General features: G+C 47.8%; 1 protein-coding gene across 6 annotated transcripts in view; it reads left to right on the top strand.

Annotated features, from left to right (window-relative positions):
* Positions 1-27206, top strand: part of LOC135530874 (exocyst complex component 6-like) — a 130957-nt gene that overhangs the window by 63888 nt on the left and 39863 nt on the right. For 4 of the 6 annotated variants that reach the window (XM_064959046.1, XM_064959041.1, XM_064959040.1 and 1 more), the window contains 5 exons: positions 57-166; positions 2704-2815; positions 9916-10050; positions 20363-20542; positions 23658-23687. In XM_064959046.1, the coding sequence (XP_064815118.1) occupies positions 57-166; positions 2704-2815; positions 9916-10050; positions 20363-20542; positions 23658-23687 (567 nt within the window). The remainder of the gene's footprint in view (positions 1-56; positions 167-2703; positions 2816-9915; positions 10051-20362; positions 20543-23657; positions 23688-27206) is intronic. The other 2 variants (XM_064959044.1, XM_064959043.1) reach the window with 1 other exon arrangement.

The raw sequence follows: 27206 nt of genomic DNA, 5'->3' as shown, positions 1-27206 counted from the left end.
CTTATAGAGGTCCAAGGGGTTAAATAACCTGGGTTGTTTTTGTTGTCGCCCAACAGCAAGACTTTCCAAAGAAGCTCCCGATGTCTCAGTCTGTGCCTCAGATCTACGTTCAGGTCAAAGAGTTCATCTACGCCAGTCTGAAGTTCTCCGAGTCGCTGCATCGCAGGTGAGTCAGTCGGATCATCGGCCGCTTCTCAAATCACCACCTATTCCCTGTGTCGTGCACTACTTTTGACCAGAGTCCAGTGGGCGTCGGTGAAAAAGTAGTGCACTATGTAGGGAAGTGGTTGCCGATAGGGACACCGTATAAAACGGTTGTTTTTAATACTGTGGGTCAGTCTTAACGTCTTGTTGTGTGCTATTTGCTTAGTGGGTTTGCAAATGTCAGTGCTGCACAGTTTGTTATTTACACTAGCATGCTAAGGGTTTGTCTGGTTGGTCAACACCTTTCTCATCCGACTGTTATCTGGGGCAGATGATGTCATATCTGTAACAGCTGTTGAGTGTTGACCTTCAGCTGTCAGCCTGGCTGTTACCTCACTAGGGTCCCTAGTACAGGGGGTAATAACTGGGAGTCAGAGCCTGGCTGGTCCCTCACTAGGATCCCTAGTACAGGGTTTAATAACTGGGAGTCAGAGCCTGGCTTGTTTGGCAGATCACGGCTGGGTCGCCATTGACTTTGTCTGGTAGAGAGGCTTCGTTGGGCAGATCACGGCTGGGTCTCCATTGACTTTGTCTGGTAGAGAGGCTTCGTTGGGCAGATCACGGCTGGGTCTCCATTGACTTCGTCTGGTAGAGAGGCTTCGTTGGGCAGATCACGGCTGGGTCTCCATTGACTTCGTCTGGTAGAGAGGCTTCGTTGGGCAGATCACGGCTGGGTCTCCATTGTAACCCGTAATGGACTGTAGCCCCTGGCACATGCAGCGGTCATTGAAACCTGTGTAATATGATTCCACCTTATTCCTATAGTGTCCTTTTGCATGTTGATTGACCCTGCAGAAGTCATAGCGGGACTTCTTGTACTTGTTTCTGTCCTCAGCTATAGCCTCGGTTGTCTGCGATAGCCTCTGTTTTATCCATGTCCTATAGCTTAGTGTTTATCCAGGGCTTTTGAATGGGGAAGCAGCGAACCTTCACTGTGGGGACGTTGCAGATGCAGTCCCTAATGAAGTCAGTGACGGAGGTGGTTAGCTCGTTGACGTTATCGCCAGAGTCCTGGAACATATTTCAGTCAGCGCTAGAAAAGCAGTCCTGTAGCATAATCTCTGATCCTGATTACTAGAATGGAGGGAGGAGGTGGCCAGTTTCCCCTTTGCTTTAATCTCGCCAGGACCCCCTCTCTCGCTTACCTCTTTAACCCTGACGTTTACTCTTGAGTAGTCAAAAAAAAAATGGATCGGAATTACAGAAAGATGCATCCCTCGTCTCTGGAAAGCGTTTACTCACTTGCCCCCTGCCAACCAATCAACACCTCACAATGTACACAGCCACAGCTCTTATCTGCAGGACCAACACACAGCTGTAGGACTCTGCGAACACAAACGGCTCAAATCAAGCAAGTCGTCTTGACTACTTTCTTATGTCATTCTCATTGGCACTAAAAGTTTAAAGTGTTGATATGTGACAGAATGCGGTCGTGCCATTAAATATTTGGCATATACATTACTCTCACAGAATTTCCACGTGGGCGAGGATATTGGAAATTTAATCAACGCCTATTGTATGATAAGTTGTTTTTAAACAGGACAGAATCATTTATAACTGCCTTTTCCAACAGGGCATACCAGTTGAGGTTTATTGATGTAGTCAGAGGACTGTTATTAGCGTGTTTTAACCACTTCTATAAAAATGATAGATTTTCAGACACTCAACAAGGTCTGATTTCATTATTACTGCAACAGGACCCAGGTGGTAAATATAAAGATCCAGTCCATTAAAAACATTGGAGACCTCTTACACTTCAGTGTTGAAATTTCAGTTTAATCCACCAGAAGACAGAACAAATATTACAACCAATATTATGGTTATACTCAAATATACTAATTGATAAAAACAAACTTTTTTTTTTTTTACATAAATAATCCTTGTAAATTAAATAATTAATAGGACTGGTGTCACACAAAAATATATGGAAAAGTCTGCTCCAAAATTACAACCAACTAATTGCAGCATTCGCGCAGAAATGGAAGAGGCAAGTGGAAAAGGGAGAAAGTAGGGAATTTGTCGGCCGGACCTGCATTAAAGAATTGATACACAAAACACAAAACTTTGAATTTTCTTATTTAAATTGTTCACAATTCTTGCAAAAAAATAGAATGTTTATATATATATCTATATAAACATTCTATTTTTTTGCAAGAATTGTGAACATATATATAGATACAGTATATTGGAAATACAACAATCCCAGCTCTGCAGATTTTGCTCTGAAGAGACAGAATCATTTGATTATTTGTTGTGGTCTACATACTGTCCATATGTAGCTTGTTTTTTGGTCGCAGGTTCAGAAATGGCGTGAACTCCGCAAATAGCACTGCTGGGTGATCTGAAAAGTCATAGTCAATCGATCAATAATTATAATACTGTTCATCGAAACATGTTATCTTTTAATTTACAATCTGTAGAAACTATCGAGAATAGAAAAGTTGAGAACTTTTGTGAAACATCACTTCTCTTGTCGTTTTGTTTTGGTTGTGTTTCCAGCTGGACGGAGATCGACGACATGCTCCGTAAATCCACCAACCTGTTGTTGACGAGGACACTGAGTGGCTGTCTACAGAACCTCATCAAGAAACCCCATATAGGACTAACTGAGGTACAGTACATTATTCCCTACATGACCAAAAGGATGTGGACACCTGCTCGTCCAACATCTCATTCCAAAATCATGGCCATTAATATGGAGTTGAAAGCTGATATATGATGGTGCCGTGTTGAAAGTGGCTGAACTTTTCAGTAAGGCCATTCTACTGCCAATGTTTGTCTATGGAGATTGCATAGGTGTGCGTGCTCGATTTTATACACCTGTCAGCAATGGGTGTGGCTGAAATAGCCGAATCCATTAATTGAAAGGTGTCCAGGACAGTTTATTAGGTACAAGTCAAATTGTATTAGTCACATGCGCCGAATACAACCTTACACTGACATGATTATTTACAAGCCCCTAACCAACAATGCAGTGTAAAAAATATGAATTAGAAATAAAAGCAACAAGTAATTAAAGAGCAGCAGTAAAATAACAGTAGCGAGACTATATACAGGGGGTACTGGTACACAGTCAATGTGGAGGCTATATTCAGGGGGTACTGGTACAGAGTCAATGTGGAGGCTATATACAGGGGGTACCGGTACAGAGTCAATGTGGAGGCTATATACAGGGGGTACCGGTACAGAGTCAATGTGGAGGCTATATACAGGGGGTACTGGTACAGAGTCAATGTGGAGGCTATATACAGGGGGTACCGGTACAGAGTCAATGTGGAGGCTATATACAGGGGGTACCGGTACAGAGTCAATGTGGAGGCTATATACAGGGAGGTACTGGTACAGAGTCAATGTGGAGGCTATATACAGGGGGTACCAGTACTGAGTCAATGTGGAGGCTATATACAGGGGGTACCCGTACAGAGTCAATGTGGAGGCTATATACAGGGGGTACCGGTACAGAGTCAATGTGGAGGCTATATACAGGGGGTACCGGTACAGAGTCAATGTGGAGGCTATATACAGGGGGTACCGGTACAGAGTCAGTGTGGAGGCTATATACAGGGAGTACCGGTACAGAGTCAATGTGGAGGCTTTATACAGGGGGTACCGGTACAGAGTCAATGTGGAGACTATATACAGGGGGTACCGATACAGAGTCAATGTGGAGGCTATATACAGGGTGTTACGGTACAGAGTCAATGTGGAGGCTATATTCAGGGGGTACCAGTACAGAGTCAATGTGGAGGCTATATACAGGGGGTACCGGTACAGAGTCAATGTGGAGGCTATATTCAGGGGGTACCGGTACAGAGTCAATGTGGAGGCTATATACAGGGGGTACCGGTACAGAGTCAATGTGCGGGGGCACCTGTTATTCAAGGTAATTGCGGTAATATGTACACGTAGGTAGAGTTATTAAAGTGACATAGATAATAACAGTGGCATAAAAAGTGTGGGGGGGTCAATGCAAATAGTCTTGGTAGCCATTTGATTAGATGTTTAGGAGTCTTATGGCTTGGGGGTAGAAGCTGTTTAGAAACCTCTTGGACTAGACTTGGCGCTCAGGTAACGCTTGCTGTGCGGTAGCAGAGAGAACAGTCTATGACTAGAGTGGCTGGAGTCTTTGACAATTTTTAGGCCCTTCCTCTGACACCGCCCCTGGTATAGAGGTCCTAGATGGCAGGAAGCTTGGCCACAGTAATGTACTGGACCGTACCCACTACCCTCTGTAGTGCCTTGTGGTCGGAGGCTGAGCAGTTGCTGTACCAGGCAGTAATGCAACCAGTCCGGATGCTCTCGATGGTGAGGCTGTAGAACCTTTTGAGGATCTGAGGACCCATGCCAAATCTCCTGAGGGGGAATTGGTTTTGTCGTGCTCTCTTCACGACTGTCTTTGTGTGCTTGAACCATGTTAGTTGGTGATGTGGACACCAAGGAACTTGAAGCTTCACTACAGCCCGTCGATGAGAATGGGGGTGTGCTTGGTCCTCCTTTTCCTGTAGTCCACAATCATCTCCTTGATCACGTTGAGGGAGAGGATTTTATCCTGGCACCACACGACCAGGTCTCTGACCTCCCTATAGGCTGTCTCGTCGTTGTCGGTGATCAGGCCTACCACTGTTGTGTCATCAGCAAACTTAATGATGGTGTTGGAGTCGTGCCTGGCCGTGCAGTAATGAGTGAACAGGGAGTACAGGAGGGGGCTGAGCACACACTCCTGAGGGGCCCTGTGTTGAGGATCAGCGTGGCGGATGTGTTGTTACCTACCCTCCTCCCTGGGACTCAACAGGAACCAGGATGTGTCTTACCCCTCTCCTCTCCTCCTCCCTGGGACTCAACAGGAACCAGGATGTGTCTTACCCCTCTCCTCCTCCCTGGGACTCAACAGGAACCAGGATGTGTCTTACCCCTCTCCTCCCTGGGACTCAACAGGAACTAGGATGTGTCTTACCCCTCTCCTCTCCTCCTCCCTGGGACTCAACAGGAACCAGGATGTGTCTTACCCCTCTCCTCCCCTCCTCCCTGGGACTCAACAGGAACCAGGATGTGTCTTACCCCTCTCCTCCCTGGGACTCAACAGGAACCAGGATGTGTCTTACCCCTCTCCTCCCCTCCTCCCTGGGACTCAACAGGAACCAGGATGTGTCTTACCCCTCTCCTCCCCTCCTCCCTGGGACTCAACAGGAACCAGGATGTGTCTTACCCCTCTCCTCCCTGGGACTCAACAGGAACCAGGATGTGTCTTACCCCTCTCCTCCCCTCCTCCCTGGGACTCAACAGGAACCAGGATGTGTCTTACCCCTCTCCTCCCCTCCTCCCTGGGACTCAACAGGAACCAGGATGTGTCTTACCCCTCTCCTCTCCTCCTCCCTGGGACTCAACAGGAACCAGGATGTGTCTTACCCCTCTCCTCCCCTCCTCCCTGGGACTCAACAGGAACCAGGATGTGTCTTACCCCTCTCCTCCCCTCCTCCCTGGGACTCAACAGGAACCAGGATGTGTCTTACCCCTCCCCTCCTCCCTGGGACTCAACAGGAACCAGGATGTGTCTTACCCCTCTCCTCCCTCCTCCCTGGGACTCAACAGGAACCAGGATGTGTCTTACCCCTCTCCTCCCTCTCTCCCCTCCCTGGGACTCAACAGGAACCAGGATGTGTCTTACCCCTCTCCTCTCCTTCCCTCCTCCCTGGGACTCAACAGGAACCAGGATGTGTCTTACCCCTCTCCTCCCCTCCTCCCTGGGACTCAACAGGAACCAGGATGTGTCTTACCCCTCTCCTCCCCTCCTCCCTGGGACTCAACAGGAACCAGGATGTGTCTTACCCCTCTCCTCCCCTCCTCCCTGGGACTCAACAGGAACCAGGATGTGTCTTACCCCTCTCCTCTCCTCCTCCCTGGGACTCAACAGGAACCAGGATGTGTCTTACCCCTCCCCTCCTCCCTGGGACTCAACAGGAACCAGGATGTGTCTTACCCCTCTCCTCCCCTCCTCCCTGGGACTCAACAGGAACCAGGATGTGTCTTACCCCTCTCCTCTCCTCCTCCCTGGGACTCAACAGGAACCAGGATGTGTCTTACCCCTCTCCTCCTCCCTGGGACTCAACAGGAACCAGGATATGTCTTACCCCTCTCCTCCCCTCCTCCCTGGGACTCAACAGGAACCAGGATGTGTCTTACCCTCTCCTCCCCTCCTCCCTGGGACTCAACAGGAACCAGGATGTGTCTTACCCCTCTCCTCCCCTCCTCCCTGGGACTCAACAGGAACCAGGATGTGTCTTACCCCTCTCCTCTCCTCCTCCCTGGGACTCAACAGGAACCAGGATGTGTCTTACCCCTCTCCTCCCCTCCTCCCTGGGACTCAACAGGAACCAGGATGTGTCTTACCCCTCTCCTCTCCTCCTCCCTGGGACTCAACAGGAACCAGGATGTGTCTTACCCCTCTCCTCCCCTCCTCCCTGGGACTCAACAGGAACCAGGATGTGTCTTACCCCTCTCCTTTCCTCCTCCCTGGGACTCAACAGGAACCAGGATGTGTCTTACCCCTCTCCTCCCTGGGACTCAACAGGAACCAGGATGTGTCTTACCCCTCTCCTCCCCTCCTCCCGGGGACTCAACAGGAACCAGGATGTGTCTTACCCCTCTCCCTGGGACTCAACAGGAACCAGGATCTCCTCCTCCCTGGGACTCAACAGGAACCAGGATGTGTCTTACCCCTCTCCTCCCCTCCTCCCTGGGACTCAACAGGAACCAGGATGTGTCTTACCCCTCTCCTCTCCTCCCTGGGACTCAACAGGAACCAGGATGTGTCTTACCCCTCTCCTCCCCTCCTCCCTGGGACTCAACAGGAACCAGGATGTGTCTTACCCCTCTCCTCTCCTCCTCCCTGGGACTCAACAGGAACCAGGATGTGTCTTACCCCTCTCCTCCCCTCCTCCCTGGGACTCAACAGGAACCAGGATGTGTCTTACCCCTCTCCTCTCCTCCTCCCTGGGACTCAACAGGAACCAGGATGTGTCTTACCCCTCTCCTCCCCTCCTCCCTGGGACTCAACAGGAACCAGGGTGTGTCTTACCCCTCTCCTCCCCTCCTCCCTGGGACTCAACAGGAACCAGGATGTGTCTTACCCCTCTCCTCTCCTCCTCAGTTGGTGAACGCGTTTCTATTGGAGTCACTCCTTCTTGTTTTTAGCTGACAGGAACCCGGTCGTCTGCTGCAATAGCAGTGAAAAGGACCGATATGCTTTCCGAGATCCCGTTCTGCACACCACTTTTATACTGCACCGTTATTTGTCTGTTTGTGGCTCACCTGTTCGCTGGCACGAATCATTCTGCTTCCACATCTCTCCACCACAGGATTTCTGCTGACTGGATGTTTTTTGTTTGTCGCACAAACCAAATCAAGGAAACCCTTGACACTGTGTGTGTGAAAAGCCCAGGAGGGCGTTTCTGAGATACTGGATCCGGCACCGAACATCGTACAGCGCTCAAAGGTCACAAGTTTTGCCCGTTTGCTAACGTTTAATCTAACAGTGACAGAATTCCTGGATGCCTGTCTGTCTGCATTATATAGACGGCCATGTGGAACACTGTCACCTAATAAACTGGCCGGCGGGTGTAGATGCAGTGCATTCGGAAAGAATTCAGACCCTTTGAATTTGTCCACATTTTGCTACTTTAGAGCCTTATTCTAAAATTGCTTTAAGTAGTTTTTTTCCCCTCATCAATCTACACACAATACCACAATGACACAGCAAAAACAGCTTTTTAGAAACGTTTGCAAATGGGTAAAAAAAATGATATCACACCTGTATTTAGGGAGTTTCTCCCATTGTTCTGTGCAGATCCTGTCAGGTTGGATGGGGAGCGTCTCTGCACAGCTGCTTTCAGGGATTCTCTCCATAGAATCCCGGAATTCAAGCTTTTTGATCGGGTTCAAATCCAGGCTCTGGCTGGGCCACTCAAGGACATTCAGAGACTCCTGTGTTGTCTTGGCTGTGTGCTTAGGATCGTTGTCCCATTGGAAGGTGAACCTTCGCCCCAGTCGGAGGTCCTGAGTGCTCTGGAGCAGGTTTTCATCAAGGATCTCTGTACTTTTCTCCGTTCATCTTTCCCTCGATCCTGACTAGTCTCCCAGTCCCTGCCCCTGAAAAACATCCACACAGCATAATGCTGCCACCACCATTCTTCACCGTAGGGATGGTGCCAGGTTTCCTCCAGACCATAGAATCTTTTTACTGAGGAGTAGCTTTCGTCTGGCCACTCAACCACCCAGGAATGGTTAAGAAGAAATGCTGGACTGCTCTGGAGTGGCCAGAGAAGAGTCCAGATCTGAATCACATCCAAAACGTATGGCGAGATCTGACAACAGCAGTTGGTGGAGGAAACATTGAGAATTCGAGCAGTTGGTGGAGGGCACCACCTGAAACATTGAGAATTAGAGCAGTTGGTGGAGGGCACCACCTGAAACATTGAGAATTAGAGCAGTTGGTGGAGGGAACCACCTGAAACATTGAGAATTAGAGCAGTTGGTGGAGGACACCACCTGAAACATTGAGAATTAGAGCAGTTGGTGCAGGACACCACCTGAAACATTGAGAATTAGAGCAGTTGGTGGAGGGCACCGCCTGAAACATTGAGAATTAGAGCAGTTGGTGGAGGGCACCGCCTGAATCATTGAGAATTAGAGCAGTTGGTGGAGGAAACATTGAGAATTAGAGCAGTTGGTGGAGGGCACCGCCTGAATCATTGAGAATTAGAGCAGTTGGTGGAGGGCACCGCCTGAAACATTGAGAATTAGAGCAGTTGGTGGAGGGCACCACCTGAAACATTGAGAATTAGAGCAGTTGGTGGAGGGCACCGCCTGAAACATTGAGAATTAGAGCAGTTGGTGCAGGGCACCACCTGAAACATTGAGAATTAGAGCAGTTGGTCGAGGGCACCGCCTGAAACATTGAGAATTAGAGCAGTTGGTGGAGGACACCACCTGAAACATTGAGAATTAGAGCAGTTGGTGGAGGGCACCGCCTGAAACATTGAGAATTAGAGCAGTTGGTGGAGGGCACCGCCTGAAACATTGAGAATTAGAGCAGTTGGTGGAGGGCACCGCCTGAAACATTGAGAATTAGAGCAGTTGGTGGAGGGCACCGCCTGAATCATTGAGAATTAGAGCAGTTGGTGGAGGGCACCACCTGAAACATTGAGAATTAGAGCAGTTGGTGGAGGGCACCGCCTGAAACATTGAGAATTAGAGCAGTTGGTGGAGGGCACCACCTGAATCATTGAGAATTAGAGCAGTTGGTGGAGGGCACCGCCTGAATCATTGAGAATTAGAGCAGTTGGTGGAGGGCACCGCCTGAATCATTGAGAATTAGAGCAGTTTGTTGCTGAGGGACGAATGGTCGGTAGAAAGGTGCAGCTCATTGATGGCTAAAGGAAGCTTGTTGTCAGTTATCTTGGCCGAAGGCCACCAAGTACTAGCTCAGGGGTGCTAATAATTGTAAACCTGAGTTTACTAAAAAAAACAACACAAAAAACTGGTTCTGCAAGGTGTGGTGAACAAAATATTTTGTTTTCTATTTTATCTTATTTGAAAAGGAATAATTTAAGGAATAATTTTAATTTAAGGAATAATTTAAGAAAAGTGTAAGGTTGTTGATATATTTTCCAGTTGACCCACTTGGTCCCATTTCCGTCTCTCTTTGTGTTACAGTTGGTTCAGATCATCATTAACACAACCCACCTGGAGCAGGCCTGCAAATACCTGGAGGACTTCATCACCAACATCACCAACGTCTCACCTGAGACCGTGCACACCACGCGGCTCTACGGACTTTCCACCTTTAAGGTACTGTAGCAAATCTGAATTCTCCACCAGTGTTTCTACTTCACTAACTTGATATCACTATTAAACCAACCAAAACGTTGAAGGTATATTCATTAGTCATAGTCTCTTCTCTTGGTCATCAACGTGTACTGCCGTAGTCTTACCTGGTGTTCAGCTCATTCTGTCAGTAGTATCCTCTAGTCTTACCTGGTGTTCAGCTCATTCTGTCAGTAGTATCCTCTAGTCTTACCTGGCGTTCAGCTCATTCTGTCAGTAGTATCCTCTAGTCTTACCTGGTGTTCAGCTCATTCTGTCAGTAGTAACCTCTGTAGTCTTACCTGGTGTTCAGCTCATTCTGTCTGTAGTAACCTCTAGTCTTATCTGGTGTTCAGCTCATTCTGTCTGTAGTATCCTCTAGTCTTACCTGGTGTTCAGCTCATTCTGTCAGTAGTATCCTCTAGTCTTACCTGGTGTTCAGCTCATTCTGTCAGTAGTATCCTCTAGTCTTACCTGGTGTTCAGGTCATTCTGTCAGTAGTAACCTCTGTAGTCTTACCTGGTGTTCAGCTCATTCTGTCAGTAGTATCCTCTAGTCTTACCTGGTGTTCAGCTCATTCTGTCAGTAGTATCCTCTAGTCTTACCTGGCGTTCAGCTCATTCTGTCAGTAGTAACCTCTGTAGTCTTACCTGGTGTTCAGCTCATTCTGTCAGTAGTATCCTCTAGTCTTACCTGGTGTTCAGCTCATTCTGTCAGTAGTATCCTCTAGTCTTACCTGGCGTTCAGCTCATTCTGTCTGTAGTATCCTCTAGTCTTAACTGGTGTTCAGCTCATTCTGTCAGTAGTATCCTCTAGTCTTACCTGGCGTTCAGCTCATTCTGTCAGTAGTAACCTCTAGTCTTACCTGGTGTTCAGCTCATTCTGTCAGTAGTAACCTCCATAGTCTTACCTGGTGTTCAGCTCATTCTGTCAGTAGTATCCTCTAGTCTTACCTGGCGTTCAGCTCCTTCTGTCAGTAGTAACCTCTAGTCTTACCTGGTGTTCAGCTCATTCTGTCAGTAGTAACCTCCATAGTCTTACCTGGTGTTCAGCTCATTCTGTCAGTAGTATCCTCTAGTCTTACCTGGTGTTCAGCTCATTCTGTCAGTAGTAACCTCCATAGTCTTACCTGGTGTTCAGCTCATTCTGTCAGTAGTAACCTCCATAGTCTTACCTGGTGTTCAGCTCATTCTGTCAGTAGTAACCTCCGTAGTCTTACCTGGTGTTCAGCTCATTCTGTCAGTAGTATCCTCTAGTCTTACCTGGTGTTCAGCTCATTCTGTCAGTAGTATCCTCTAGTCTTACCTGGTGTTCAGCTCATTCTGTCAGTAGTATCCTCTAGTCTTACCTGGTGTTCAGCTCATTCTGTCAGTAGTAACCTCTAGTCTTACCTGGTGTTCAGCTCATTCTGTCAGTAGTAACCTCCGTAGTCTTACCTGGTGTTCAGCTCATTCTGTCAGTAGTAACCTCTGTAGTCTTACCTGGTGTTCAGCTCATTCTGTCAGTAGTATCCTCTAGTCTTACCTGGTGTTCAGCTCATTCTGTCAGTAGTATCCTCCGTAGTCTTACCTGGTGTTCAGCTCATTCTGTCAGTAGTATCCTCTGTAGTCTTACCTGGTGTTCAGCTCATTCTGTCAGTAGTAACCTCTAGTCTTACCTGGTGTTCAGCTCATTCTGTCAGTAGTATCTTCTGTAGTCTTACCTGGTGTTCAGCGCATTCTGTCAGTAGTATCCTCTCGTCTTACCTGGTGTTCAGCTCATTCTGTCAGTAGTATCCTCTAGTCTTACCTGGTGTTCAGCTCATTCTGTCAGTAGTATCCTCCGTAGTCTTACCTGGTGTTCAGCTCATTCTGTCAGTAGTTTCCTCTAGTCTTACCTAGTGTTCAGCTCATTCTGTCAGTGGTATCCTCTAGTCTTACCTGGTGTTCAGCTCATTCTGTCAGTAGTATCCTCTAGTCTTACCTGGTGTTCAGCTCATTCTGTCAGTAGTATCCTCTAGTCTTACCTGGTGTTCAGCTCATTCTGTCAGTAGTATCCTCTAGTCTTACCTGGTGTTCAGCTCATTCTGTCAGTGGTATCCTCTGTAGTCTTACCTGGCGTTCAGCTCATTCTGTCAGTAGTATCCTCTAGTCTTACCTGGTGTTCAGCTCATTCTGTCTGTGGTATCCTCTAGTCTTACCTGGTGTTCAGCTCATTCTGTCAGTAGTATCCTCTAGTCTTACCTGGTGTTCAGCTCATTCTGTCTGTAGTATCCTCTAGTCTTACCTGGTGTTCAGCTCATTCTGTCAGTAGTATCCTCTAGTCTTACCTGGCGTTCAGCTCATTCTGTCAGTAGTAACCTCTGTAGTCTTACCTGGTGTTCAGCTCATTCTGTCAGTAGTAACCTCCATAGTCTTACCTGGTGTTCAGCTCATTCTGTCTGTAGTATCCTCTAGTCCACATATGTCAGAGTCAAGGCCCGCGGGCCACATCCGGCCCGCGAGAAGGTTTTTTACGGCCCCTGGGATGATCTTGATTTATTATTAGAACCGGCCCGCAGACCGCAGCAAGCCGGCAGCCCGCAGATCTTTTACACGCACCAATACTACATTTCCCACAATGCAACGGTGACGCACCGAGCAGTAGGCTGCTTCATTTCAATATTTATTGGCACAGCAGTCGTCAGCATCACAGTAAAATTAACTTTCAGATACCCATCAAAAATGGCAAAACGGAAGGTGGACACTGAGAACCGGGGTTTCAAACAAGGTGGGAGTCGGAGTATATGTTCACGGAGGTAGCTGGAAAACCTGTGTGTCTTCTGTGTGGAGAAAGTGTGGCGGTACTGAAAGAGTATAATCTGAGACGACATTATGAAACGAAACACCCGGACAAAAACAAGAATATGGACATGGAACAAAGGCTACAAAAGGCAGAGGAATTAAAACGAGGCCTCAAATCTCGACAGGCTCTGTTCAAAAAAGCCAAATCACAAGGCCAGGCTGCTGTCAAGGCCAGTTTTATTTTGGCAGAAGAGATCGCTAAATCAGCCCGGCCATTTACGGAGGGGATTTCATCAAAAACTGCATGATTAAAGTTTGTGGCGAAGTTTGCCCAGAAAAAAGGCAACTCTTTTTAAATGTGAGTCTGAGCAGAAACACCATTGCCGAGAGAGTAGACCAGTTGTCCATCAATCTAAAAGAGCAGCTTGTGAAAAAGGAAAAGATTTCATTGCATATTCCTTGGCTGTGGATGAGAGCACCGACATTTCTGACATTGCCCAGTTGTCAATTTTCATCCGCGGAGTGGACTCCAGCCTAAGCGTGACAGAGGAGTTTTGGCTTTACGTCCTATGCATGGCACAACTACGGGGCATGATTTGTATGAAGAGGTGTCAAGATGTGTAAATGAGATGGAGCTGCCTTGGGAAAAACTCGTGGGTTTGACAACCGACGGAGCACCTGCGATGTGTGGACACAGGAGCGGACTGGTGGCGAAGATACGGGAAAAGATGCAAGAGGAAAACGCGACAGGTGAGCTGACAGCTTATCATTGTATCATACACCAGGAAGCGTTGTGCGGTAAAGCCTTGAAAATGGAGCATGTAATGAGCATCATCACGCGCACAGTTAACTTTATCAGAGCCAAAGGTTTGAATCACCGCCAGTTCAAGGCATTTCTGACGGAGTTAGAAACGGAGCATGGTGATTTGCCTTATCACACAGAGGTGCGATGGCTAAGCCAGGGAAAGGTGCTTCAAAGATGTTTCGAGCTTCGTGAGGAGATTTGTCTGTTCTTGGACAGCAAAGGAAAGACACAACACAACTCCGAGACGAAATGTTTCTGTGTGAAATGGCTTTTCTGTGTGACATTACGAGTCATCTGAATGCAATGAACTTGCAGCTGCAGGGTCGGGATCATGTCATCTCTGATATGTACAGTACAGTGAAGGCATTTAAAACCAAACTGACTCTGTGGGAGACGCAGATGCGGAAAGAAAATTTGAGCCACTTTCCCAGCTGCCAGACCATGAAAGAAAGCTCTCTACCAGTGCGTTCCCGAGCGCACAGTTGGCTGATAAAATAGGTATGCTTGCCGCTGACTTTCGACGCCGATTTGCTGACTTTGAAGCACAAAAAAGCAGGTTGGAACTGCTCGGTAACCCATTTGCTGTTGACGTGGAAAGCTCACCACCAAACCTCCAAATGGAGTTGATTGACCTCCAATGCAATGATGCACTGAGGGCAAAATATGCGGCAGTGGGTGCTGCGGAGTTCGCCCGTTTCCTCCCCGACACAATGCCCCAGCTGCGCATCCAGGCTGCTCAAACGTTGTCTATGTTTGGCAGCACATACCTGTGTGAACAACTTTTTTCTTTGATGAACCTGAACAAAACATCACACAGAAGTCGACTTACTGCTGAACACCTCCACTCAATTCTGAGGATTTCCTCAGCTCAGAGCCTTACCCCGAACATTGATGAACTTGTGGAAAAGATGGGACACCACCAAGTATCACCCTCAACCTCAAACAAGTGAACATTACTGTGCAATCACATATTTAGAGTTTTTACTCAGTTCAAGTTTAAAAGTTAAAGTTTAATATTTGTTTTCACTGCATGTTACTTCTCCTTAAACAAAGTGTTGTTTTTGATTAATAGATTTTTGCACTTTATTTTATTGTATTTCAATCCAATTATATTTTAAAAATATTTCAGTTGAGTGGATGATAGAAAATTGCTATTATTGTTTTTTCTTTGAAGTAAATTTAGCCCACTTTTGCTAAAATAGAAAATATAGGCTACTGATGGTGCCTTGAATACCGGTTTCTTTCATTTAATGTTCATGTTATGGGGATTTTTATATAAAGGAAATTTGTCTTTTGTGTCTGTTGAAAATTAAAGATTACTGACAGAGCCATAAGAAAATATTGCTTTATTTATCTGATCATATTGGAATATATTTGTTAGGTTTTCAGTAGGTTCAATTAGGTTCACTAGACTATATGCGTCATTTAAAAAATTTTCAATGAACATTCGAACAGTCCGGCCCTCGGCTTGTAGCTAAATTTTTTATTTGGCCCTCCGTCCATTTGACTTTGACACCCCTGCTCTAGTCTTACCTGGTGTTCAGCTCATTCTGTCAGTAGTATCCTCTAGTCTTACCTGGTGTTCAGCTCATTCTGTCTGTAGTATCCTCTGTAGTCTTACCTGGTGTTCAGCTCATTCTGTCTGTAGTATCCTCTGTAGTCTTACCTGGTGTTCAGCTCATTCTGTCAGTAGTATCCTCTGTAGTCTTACCTGGTGTTCAGCTCATTCTGTCTGTAGTATCCTCTAGTCTTACCTGGTGTTCAGCTCATTCTGTCAGTAGTATCCTCTAGTCTTACCTGGCGTTCAGCTCCTTCTGTCAGTAGTAACCTCCATAGTCTTACCTGGTGTTCAGCTCATTCTGTCAGTAGTAACCTCCATAGTCTTACCTGGTGTTCAGCTCATTCTGTCAGTAGTATCCTCTAGTCTTACCTGGTGTTCAGCTCATTCTGTCAGTAGTATCCTCTAGTCTTACCTGGTGTTCAGCTCATTCTGTCAGTAGTATCCTCTGTAGTCTTACCTGGTGTTCAGCCCATTCTGTCAGTAGTATCCTCTAGTCTTACCTGGTGTTCAACTCATTCTGTCAGTAGTATCCTCTAGTCTTACCTGGTGTTCAGCTCATTCTGTCAGTAGTATCCTCCGTAGTCTTACCTGGTGTTCAGCTCATTCTGTCAGTAGTATCCTCTAGTCTTACCTGGTGTTCAGCTCATTCTGTCAGTAGTATCCTCTGTAGTCTTACCTGGTGTTCAGCTCATTCTGTCAGTAGTAACCTCTAGTCTTACCTGGTGTTCAGCTCATTCTGTCAGTAGTATCTTCTGTAGTCTTACCTGGTGTTCAGCGCATTCTGTCAGTAGTAACCTCTAGTCTTACCTGGTGTTCAGCTCATTCTGTCAGTAGTAACCTCTGTAGTCTTACCTGGCGTTCAGCTCATTCTGTCAGTAGTATCCTCTAGTCTTACCTGGTGTTCAGCTCATTCTGTCAGTAGTATCCTCTAGTCTTACCTGGTGTTCAGCTCATTCTGTCAGTAGTATCCTCCGTAGTCTTACCTGGTGTTCAGCTCATTCTGTCAGTAGTTTCCTCTAGTCTTACCTAGTGTTCAGCTCATTCTGTCAGTGGTATCCTCTAGTCTTACCTGGTGTTCAGCTCATTCTGTCAGTAGTATCCTCTAGTCTTACCTGGTGTTCAGCTCATTCTGTCAGTAGTAACCTCTAGTCTTACCTGGTGTTCAGCTCATTCTGTCAGTAGTATCCTCTAGTCTTACCTGGCGTTCAGCTCATTCTGTCAGTAGTAACCTCCGTAGTCTTACCTGGTGTTCAGCTCATTCTGTCAGTAGTATCCTCTAGTCTTACCTGGTGTTCAGCTCATTCTGTCTGTAGTATCCTCTAGTCTTACCTGGTGTTCAGCTCATTCTGTCTGTAGTATCCTCTAGTCTTACCTGGTGTTCAGCTCATTCTGTCTGTAGTATCCTCTAGTCTTACCTGGTGTTCAGCTCATTCTGTCAGTGGTATCCTCTAGTCTTACCTGGTGTTCAGCTCATTCTGTCTGTAGTATCCTCTAGTCTTACCTGGTGTTCAGCTCATTCTGTCAGTAGTAACCTCTAGTCTTACCTGGTGTTCATCTCATTCTGTCAGTAGTATCCTCTGTAGTCTTACCTGGCGTTCAGCTCATTCTGTCAGTAGTAACCTCCGTAGTCTTACCTGGTGTTCAACTCATTCTGTCAGTAGTATCCTCTAGTCTTATCTGGCGTTCAGCTCATTCTGTCAGTAGTAACCTCTAGTCTTACCTGGTGTTCAGCTCATTCTGTCAGTAGTATCCTCTAGTCTTACCTGGTGTTCAGCTCATTCTGTCTGTAGTAACCTCTGTAGTCTTACCTGGTGTTCAGCTCATTCTGTCAGTAGTATCCTCTAGTCTTACCTGGTGTTCAGCTCATTCTGTCAGTAGTATCCTCTAGTCTTACCTGGTGTTCAGCTCATTCTGTCTGTAGTATCCTCTGTAGTCTTACCTGGTGTTCAGCTCATTCTGTCAGTAGTATCCTCTAGTCTTACCTGGTGTTCAGCTCATTCTGTCAGTAGTATCCTCTAGTCTTACCTGGTGTTAAGCTCATTCTGTCAGTAGTATCCTCTAGTCTTACCTGGTGTTCAGCTCAATCTGTCAGTAGTAACCTCTAGTCTTACCTGGTGTTCAGCTCATTCTGTCAGTAGTATCCTCTGTAGTCTTACCTGGTGTTCAGCTCAATCTGTCAGTAGTATCCTCCTGTCTTACCTGGTGTTCAGCTCATTCTGTCAGTAGTATCCTCTGTAGTCTTACCTGGTGTTCAGCTCATTCTGTCAGTAGTATCCTCTGTAGTCTTACCTGGTGTTCAGCTCATTCTGTCAGTAGTATCCTCCGTAGTCTTACCTGGTGTTCAGCTCATTCTGTCAGTAGTTTCCTCTAGTCTTACCTAGTGTTCAGCGCATTCTGTCAGTAGTATCCTCTAGTCTTACCTGGTGTTCAGCTCATTCTGTCAGTAGTAACCTCTAGTCTTACCTGGTGTTCAGCTCATTCTGTCAGTAGTATCCTCTAGTCTTACCTGGTGTTCAGCTCATTCTGTCAGTAGTATCCTCTAGTCTTACCTGGTGTTCAGCTCATTCTGTCAGTAGTATCCTCTGTAGTCTTACCTGGTGTTCAGCTCATTCTGTCAGTAGTAACCTCTAGTCTTACCTGGTGTTCAGCTCATTCTGTCAGTAGTAACCTCTAGTCTTACCTGGTGTTCAGCTCATTCTGTCAGTAGTATCCTCCGTAGTCTTACCTGGTGTTCAGCTCATTCTGTCAGTAGTAACCTCTAGTCTTACCTGGTGTTCAGCTCATTCTGTCAGTAGTAACCTCCATAGTCTTACCTGGTGTTCAGCTCATTCTGTCAGTAGTATCCTCTAGTCTTACCTGGTGTTCAGCTCATTCTGTCAGTAGTAACCTCTAGTCTTACCTGGTGTTCAGCTCATTCTGTCAGTAGTATCCTCTAGTCTTACCTGGTGTTCAGCTCATTCTGTCAGTAGTATCCTCTGTAGTCTTACCTGGTGTTCAGCTCATTCTGTCAGTAGTAACCTCTAGTCTTACCTGGTGTTCAGCTCATTCTGTCAGTAGTATCCTCTGTAGTCTTACCTGGTGTTCAGCTCATTCTGTCAGTAGTATCCTCTAGTCTTACCTGGTGTTCAGCTCATTCTGTCAGTAGTAACCTCCGTAGTCTTACCTGGTGTTCAGCTCATTCTGTCAGTAGTAACCTCTGTAGTCTTACCTGGTGTTCAGCTCATTCTGTCAGTAGTATCCTCTGTACTCTTACCTGGTGTTCAGCTCATTCTGTCAGTAGTATCCTCTAGTCTTACCTGGTGTTCAGCTCATTCTGTCAGTAGTATCCTCTAGTCTTACCTGGTGTTCAGCTCATTCTGTCAGTAGTAACCTCTAGTCTTACCTGGTGTTCAGCTCATTCTGTCAGTAGTATCCTCTAGTCTTACCTGGTGTTCAGCTCATTCTGTCAGTAGTGTCCTCTGTAGTCTTACCTGGTGTTCAGCTCATTCTGTCAGTAGTAACCTCTAGTCTTACCTGGTGTTCAGCTCATTCTGTCTGTAGTGTCCTCAGTAGTCTTACCTGGTGTTCAGCTCATTCTGTCTGTAGTATCCTCTAGTCTTACCTGGTGTTCAGCTCATTCTGTCAGTAGTAACCTCTAGTCTTACCTGGTGTTCAGCTCATTCTGTCAGTAGTATCCTCTAGTCTTACCTGGTGTTCAGCTCATTCTGTCAGTAGTATCCTCTGTAGTCTTACCTGGTGTTCAGCTCATTCTGTCAGTAGTAACCTCTAGTCTTACCTGGTGTTCAGCTCATTCTGTCAGTAGTATCCTCTAGTCTTACCTGGTGTTCAGCTCATTCTGTCAGTAGTAACCTCTAGTCTTACCTGGTGTTCAGCTCATTCTGTCAGTAGTATCCTCTGTAGTCTTACCTGGTGTTCAGCTCATTCTGTCAGTAGTATCCTCTAGTCTTACCTGGTGTTCAGCTCATTCTGTCAGTAGTATCCTCTAGTCTTACCTGGTGTTCAGCTCATTCTGTCAGTAGTATCCTCTAGTCTTACCTGGTGTTCAGCTCATTCTGTCAGTAGTAACCTCTAGTCTTACCTGGTGTTCAGCTCATTCTGTCAGTAGTATCCTCTAGTCTTACCTGGTGTTCAGCTCATTCTGTCAGTAGTGTCCTCTGTAGTCTTACCTGGTGTTCAGCTCATTCTGTCAGTAGTAACCTCTAGTCTTACCTGGTGTTCAGCTCATTCTGTCTGTAGTGTCCTCAGTAGTCTTACCTGGTGTTCAGCTCATTCTGTCTGTAGTATCCTCTAGTCTTACCTGGTGTTCAGCTCATTCTGTCAGTAGTAACCTCTAGTCTTACCTGGTGTTCAGCTCATTCTGTCAGTAGTATCCTCTAGTCTTACCTGGTGTTCAGCTCATTCTGTCAGTAGTATCCTCTGTAGTCTTACCTGGTGTTCAGCTCATTCTGTCAGTAGTAACCTCTAGTCTTACCTGGTGTTCAGCTCATTCTGTCAGTAGTATCCTCTAGTCTTACCTGGTGTTCAGCTCATTCTGTCAGTAGTAACCTCTAGTCTTACCTGGTGTTCAGCTCATTCTGTCAGTAGTAACCTCTAGTCTTACCTGGTGTTCAGCTCATTCTGTCAGTAGTATCCTCCGTAGTCTTACCTGGTGTTCAGCTCATTCTGTCAGTAGTAACCTCCGTAGTCTTACCTGGTGTTCAGCTCATTCTGTCAGTAGTAACCTCTAGTCTTACCTGGTGTTCAGCTCATTCTGTCAGTAGTATCCTCTGTAGTCTTACCTGGTGTTCAGCTCATTCTGTCAGTAGTATCCTCTAGTCTTACCTGGTGTTCAGCTCATTCTGTCAGTAGTAACCTCTAGTCTTACCTGGTGTTCAGCTCATTCTGTCTGTAGTATCCTCTAGTCTTACCTGGTGTTCAGCTCATTCTGTCAGTAGTAACCTCTAGTCTTACCTGGTGTTCAGCTCATTCTGTCAGTAGTATCCTCTGTAGTCTTACCTGGTGTTCATCTCATTCTGTCAGTAGTATCCTCTAGTCTTACCTGGTGTTCAGCTCATTCTGTCAGTAGTAACCTCTAGTCTTACCTGGCATTCAGCTCATTCTGTCAGTAGTATCCTCTGTAGTAACCTCAGTAGTACTGACATGTTGGTGTTCCCTGTCTGGTGTATCCAGGATGCACGCCATGCAGCGGAGGGAGAGATCTACACCAAACTGAACCAGAAGATAGATGAGTTTATCCAGCTGGCAGACTATGATTGGAGCATGCCGGAGTCGGATGGCCAGGCCAGTGGATACCTCATGGACCTCATCAACTTCCTCCGCAGCACCTTCCAGGTCTTCACACACCTGCCGGTGAGTTAGCCACTCCCCCCCGCAGGCAGGGGAACTCTGGGAGATGGAGTTTTGTTGTGAGTTATTGTGGTAGTGTGTTTGTTGAAGTGTTGTACTTGTATCAGTGTTACGTCACGGTGGGGACTCGTATCTACTGTGCTTCTCATTGGGTTGAGTGACGCTGTTGATGATACCCACTGTGGCGTGGATGCAGCCCTGTACTGCAGTAATGTGTCTATGTGTTGGAGTTATGTACTGCAGTAATGTGTCTATGTGTTGGAGTTATGTACTGCAGTACTGTGTCTATGTGTTGGAGTTATGTACTGCAGTAATGTGTCTATGTGTTGGAGTTATGTACTGCAGTACTGTGTATTCAGTGTTGGAGTTATGTACTGCAGTACTGTGTCTATGTGTTGGAGTTGTGTACTGCAGTACTGTGTATTCAGTGTTGGAGTTATGTACTGCAGTACTGTGTCTATGTGTTGGAGTTATGTACTGCAGTACTGTGTATTCAGTGTTGGAGTTGTGTACTGCAGTACTGTGTATTCAGTGTTGGAGTTATGTACTGCAGTAATGTGTATTCAGTGTTGGAGTTATGTACTGCAGTAATGTGTATTCAGTGTTGGAGTTATGTACTGCAGTACTGTGTATTCAGTGTTGGAGTTATGTACTGCAGTAATGTGTATTCAGGTTAGGAGTTATGTACTGCATCTTCGTATGTTCATTCTTTTATGTTCTGCAGAAATGTGTCTATGTGTTGGAGTTGTGTACAAGATGTGTATTCAGTTTTGATAATGACTTGGCATACTGTGTCTTAGTGAAGAGTGATGTACTTAGCAGTACTGTGTATTCATGCAATGAAACAGACCAAAGAGCCAATCCCAGTGTTGGAGGTACTGCATATGTGCTCTTGTTGCTGGTGGAACCAGACCAGACCTTTGCTGTTGGAACCCCAGACCAGACCTGTTGCTGGTTGTTTTGGAACCCCAGACCAGACCTGTTGCTGGTGGAACCCCATGTACCAGACTGTTGCTGGTGGAACCCCAGACCAGACCTGTTGCTGGTGGAACCCCAGACCAGACCTGTTGCTGGTGGAACCCCAGACCAGACCTGTTGCTGGTAAAACTGACCAGACCTGTGCTGGTGGAACCCCAGACCAGACCTGTTGCTGGTGAGTTCCCCAGACCAGACCTGTTGCTGGTGGAACCCCAGACCAGACCTGTAATGCTGGTGAAACCCCAGACTGAAGACCTGTTGCTGGTGGAACCCCAGACCAGACCTGTTGCTGGATGTATGCTGGTGGAACCCCAGACCAGACTGCTGGTGGAACCCCAGACCTGTTGCTGGTGAAACCCCAGACCAGACCTGTTGCTGGTGGAACCCCAGACCAGACCTGTTGCTGGTGGATTCCAGACCAGACCTGTTGCTGGTGAAACCCCAGACCAGACCTGTTGCTGGTGGAACCCCAGACCAGACCTGTTGCTGGTGAAACCCCAGACCAGACCTGTTGCTGGTGGAACCCCAGACCAGACCTGTTGCTGGTGGACTCCAGACCAGACCTGTTGCTGGTGAAACCCCAGACCAGACCTGTTGCTGGTGGAACCCCAGACCAGACCTGTTGCTGGTGGACTCCAGACCAGACCTGTTGCTGGTGAAACCCCAGACCAGACCTGTTGCTGGTGGAACCCCAGACCAGACCTGTTGCTGGTGGAACCCCAGACCAGACCTGTTGCTGGTAGACCAGACCTGTTGCTGGTGGAACCCCAGACCAGACCTGTTGCTGGTGGAACCCCAGACCAGACCTGTTGCTGGTGGAACCCCAGACCAGACCTGTTGCTGGTGAAACCCCAGACCAGACCTGTTGCTGGTGGAACCCCAGACCAGACCTGTTGCTGGTGGAACCCCAGACCAGACCTGTTGCTGGTGAAACCCCAGACCAGACCTGTTGCTGGTGGAACCCCAGACCAGACCTGTTGCTGGTGGAACCCCAGACCAGACCTGTTGCTGGTAGACCAGACCTGTTGCTGGTGGAACCCCAGACCAGACCTGTTGCTGGTGGAACCCCAGACCAGACCTGTTGCTGGTGAAACCCCAGACCAGACCTGTTGCTGGTGAAACCCCAGACCAGACCTGTTGCTGGTGGAACCCCAGACCAGACCGGTTGCTGGTGGACTCCAGACCAGACCTGTTGCTGGTGGAACCCCAGACCAGACCTGTTGCTGGTGAAACCCCAGACCAGACCTGTTGCTGGTGGAACCCCAGACCTGTTGCTGGTGGAACCCCAGACCTGTTGCTGGTGGAACCCCAGACCAGACCGGTTGCTGGTGGACTCCAGACCAGACCTGTTGCTGGTGGAACCCCAGACCAGACCTGTTGCTGGTGGAACCCCAGACCAGACCTGTTGCTGGTGGACTCCAGACCAGACCTGTTGCTGGTGAAACCCCAACCCCAGACCAGACCTGTTGCTGGTGGAACCCCAGACCAGACCGGTTGCTGGTGCTGACCAGACCTGTTGCTGGTGAAACCCCAGACCAGACCTGTTGCTGGTGGAACCCCAGACCAGACCTGTTGCTGGTGGAACCCCAGACCTGTTGCTGGTGGAACCCCAGACCTGTTGCTGGTGGAACCCCAGACCAGACCTGTTGCTGGTGGAACCCCAGACCAGACCTGTTGCTGGTGGAACCCCAGACCAGACCTGTTGCTGGTGGAACCCCAGACCAGACCTGTTGCTGGTGGAACCCCAGACCAGACCTGTTGCTGGTGAAACCCCAGACCTGTTGCTGGTGAAACCCCAGACCAGACCTGTTGCTGGTGGAACCCCAGACCAGACCTGTTGCTGGTGGAACCCCAGACCAGACCGGTTGCTTTGTACACCAGCTTCCTTATCTTGAATACAATCATTTCCAGCTTTTTATTCCCGTTCTGTTTTTAAGATGTTTTTCTTCAGGAATGTCTCCTCTGTCTCCCACAGTGATGTAAATCTATACTGTATTTCTCTATTGATTTGACTTCCTCTGCCAAGCATGCTGGGTCTGTCTCTGGTTTTTCTTTTCCTGTCCATTTATTGTTGCCATCCTTTCTCTCCCTCCTATTCTGGACATGTTTCATTTGTTTGGGTGGTTCTGGTTCTGCTCAGAATAACTGCAATGACCATGCTGCCATGTCGGTAAGTACCCCCCCCCCTACTCCCTGCCCTACCCCCCCCCGCCCTACTCTGCCCCCCCCCCTACTCTGCTCTACTCTGCCCCCCATCCCTGCCCTACTCTGCCCCCCCCTCCTGCCCTACTCTGCCCCCCATCCCTGCCCTACTCTGCCCACCCCTCCCTGCCCTACTCTGCCCCCCTACCCTGCTCTACTCTGCCCCCCTCCCTGCCCTACTCTGCCCCCCCCCACTCTGCCCCCCCCCCCCTACTCTGCTCTACTCTGCCCCCCTCCCTGCTCTACTCTGCCCCCCCCTCCCCCTCCCTGCCCTACTCTGCCCCCCCCCCTCCCTGCTCTACTCTGCACCCCCCCCCCCTGCCTGCTCTACTCTGCCCCCTCTGCTCTACTCTGCCCCCCTACTCTTCCCTGCCCTACTCTGCCCCCTTCCTACTTGCCCCCTGCCTGCCCTACTCTGCCCCCTCCCTGCCCCCCCCCCTGCCCTACTCTGCCCCCCCCCCTGCCCTACTCTGCCCCCCTCCCTGTCCTACTCTGCCCCCTGCCTACTACTCCCCCCCCTACCCTGTCCAGTTCTGGGTAATGCATGATCATGTCTGTACTGTGGATTTGCCCCCAGGCTTGTTGCTCCCTCCACTTGTGATGATGCTGAACTATAGTAATTTACATACCATCCATCATCACGTTTAGGTCAAGTGAAATGTAATAGGTTATTTTATCTGTACAGTGTCTGTAAACACACACAGGCTGTCGATGACTTTATTTGTACAGCTCAGTATCCAGTATGTGTAACAGATTGTATAGCATATCAAATCATTGTTCAAAAGAAGTTTGGGGTCACTTAGAAATGTCCTTATTTTTGAAAGAAAAACTTTTTTTTTTTTGGTCCATTTAAAATAACATCACATTGATCAGAAATACAGAAATAATGTGTAGACATTGTTAATGTTGTAAATTACTATTGTATGGAAATGGCTGATTTTTAATGGAATATCTACATAGACGTACAGATCAGCGACTACAAATTGGCCCATTATCAGCAACCATCACTCCTGTGTTCCAATGGCACGTTGTGTTAGCTAATCCAAGTTTATCAGGCTAATTGATCATTAGAAAACCCTTTTGCAATTCTGTTAGCACAGCTGAAAACTGAAAACAATACAACTGGCCTTCTTTAGACTAGTTGAGTATCTGGAGCATCAGCATTTGTGGGTTCGATTACAGGCTCAAAATGGCCAGAAACAAAGAACTTTCTTCTGAAACTTGTCAGTCTATTCTTGTTCTGAGAAATGAAGGCTATTCCATGTGAGAAATTACCAAGGAACTGAAGATCTCGTACAACTCTGTGTACTACTCCCTTCACAGAACAGTGCAGACTGTCTCTAACTAGAATATAAAGTGGAGTGAGAGGCACAACTCAAGCTCTAAACCCTCAGAGGTGGTATACACATGTGGGGAGAGAGGCCTCGGTGCACAACTCAAGCTCTAAACCCTCAGAGGTGGTATACACATGTGGGGAGAGAGGCCTCGGTGCACAACTCAAGCTCTAAACCCTCAGAGGTGGTATACACATGTGGGGAGAGAGGCCCCGGTGCACAACTCAAGCTCTAAACCCTCAGAGGTGGTATACACACGTGGGGAGAGAGGCCCCGGTGCACAACTCAAGCTCTAAACCCTCAGAGGTGGTATACACACGTGGGGAGAGGGGCATTCTTCTTACCGGAACCACATGACCTTTGTTTTGCAGGTGTTTTGAACAAGGTTAAGTGCAAATAAAGCTTGTTGGACACTAAGAAAGCTTTGTTGTCGAGTGCTTAACACTAAATCCAGGGAGGGGCCAGCTGAGTATAAGACTGTATCATCTGCATATAAATGGATTAAAAGAGCTTCCTACTGCCTGAGCTATGTTGTTGATGTAAATTGAGAAGAGTGTGGGGCCTAGGATCGAGCCCTGGGGTACTCCCTTGGTGACGGGCAGTGGCTGAGACCACAGATGTTCTGACTTTATACGCTGCACTCTTTGACAGTGGTAGTTAGCAAACCAGGCCAAAGACCCCTCAGAGACACCAATACTCCTTAGCCGATCCACAAGAATGGATTGTCTACCGTATCAAAAGCATTGGCCAAGTCAATAAAAATAGCAGCACAACATTGCTTATAATCAAGGTCAGTGGTGACATCATTTATTACCTTTTAAGGTTGCAGTGACACATCCATAACCTGAGCGGAAACCAGATTGGATACCAGAGAGCCAGTCAGTTGATTATTGACAAGTTATCCCAACACTTTTGATTAACAGGGCAAGATAGAAATTGGCCTATAATGGTTAGGATCAGCTTGATACCACCCTTTTAAATAAAGGACAAACATTGGCTGCCTTCCAAGCACTGGGAACCTCCCCAGAGAGGTGAGACAGGCCTTCCAAGCACTGGGAACCTCCCCAGAGAGGTGAGACAGGCCTTCCAAGCACTGGGAACCCCCAGAGAGGTGAGACAGGCCTCCAGAACCTCTCCAGAGTGAGACAGGCCTTCCAAGCACTGGGAACCTCCCCAGAGAGTGAGACAGGCCTTCCCCAAGAGAGGTGAGACAGGCCTTCCAAGCACTGGGAACCTCTCCAGAGAGGTGAGACAGGCCTTCCAAGCACTGGGAACCTCTCCAGAGAGGTGAGACAGGCTCGGTGATAACAGAGGGCAGCAACCTTAAAGAAAGAAGGATCTAAACTATCTGATCCAGGTGAACTTTGAACCTTTCCACCAACCCAGTAAAGAGCCATGAATTTACTACGTGAGCATGAGTCTGTCTAACATGTGGAGTGAAGCTACAATATACTTCTCTGAGTTGTCTGATGTTCTGTAGAAGGGTTAGTTGGAAGGGCAAAGTGGAAAGCCAAGCTGGAGAGAGAAGCTGGAGAGAGAAGCTGGAGAGAGAAGCTGGAGAGAGAAGCTGGAGAGAGAAGGGCAGATCGTAGATAGTAGAATGACGTAGCCATCATTGTCTTGTGGATTAAAAAAGTGTCTGCTAAATGGAATACTGTATGTTACATAAAACAGAACCAATTAAAATCCTTTTTCAAGCCTTATCTGCTAAATCACTGAGCGGTCTCCAGGAATGCTTCAGCTCTCTTCTATAGCATCCAATCACAGTTCATCTACTACTGTCTGAATGCCTCATTTACTTAGATTACAACGTCTTCCTAAACAGTCATGTCCCCCACCCAGAGTCGTGTCCCCCACCCAGAGTCGTGTCCCCCACCCAGAGTCGTGTCCCCCGCCCAGAGTCGTGTCCCCCGCCCAGAGTCGTGTCCCCCGCCCAGAGTCGTGTCCCCCGCCCAGAGTCGTGTCCCCCGCCCAGAGTCGTGTCCCCCGCCCAGAGTCGTGTCCCCCGCCCAGAGTCGTGTCCCCCACGTGTCCCCGAGTCGTGTCCCCCACCCAGAGTCGTGTCCCCCCCACCCAGAGTCGTGTCCCCACCCAGAGTCGTGTCCCCCACCCAGAGTCGTGTCCCCACCCAGAGTCGTGTCCCCCACCCAGAG

The sequence above is a fragment of the Oncorhynchus masou genome, unplaced genomic scaffold, assembly GCF_036934945.1.
Source record: "Oncorhynchus masou masou isolate Uvic2021 unplaced genomic scaffold, UVic_Omas_1.1 unplaced_scaffold_1447, whole genome shotgun sequence".
NCBI lineage: Eukaryota > Metazoa > Chordata > Actinopteri > Salmoniformes > Salmonidae > Oncorhynchus > Oncorhynchus masou.
Note: the sequence above shows the minus strand (reverse complement) of the source record. Positions and strands in the feature narration are given on the sequence as shown.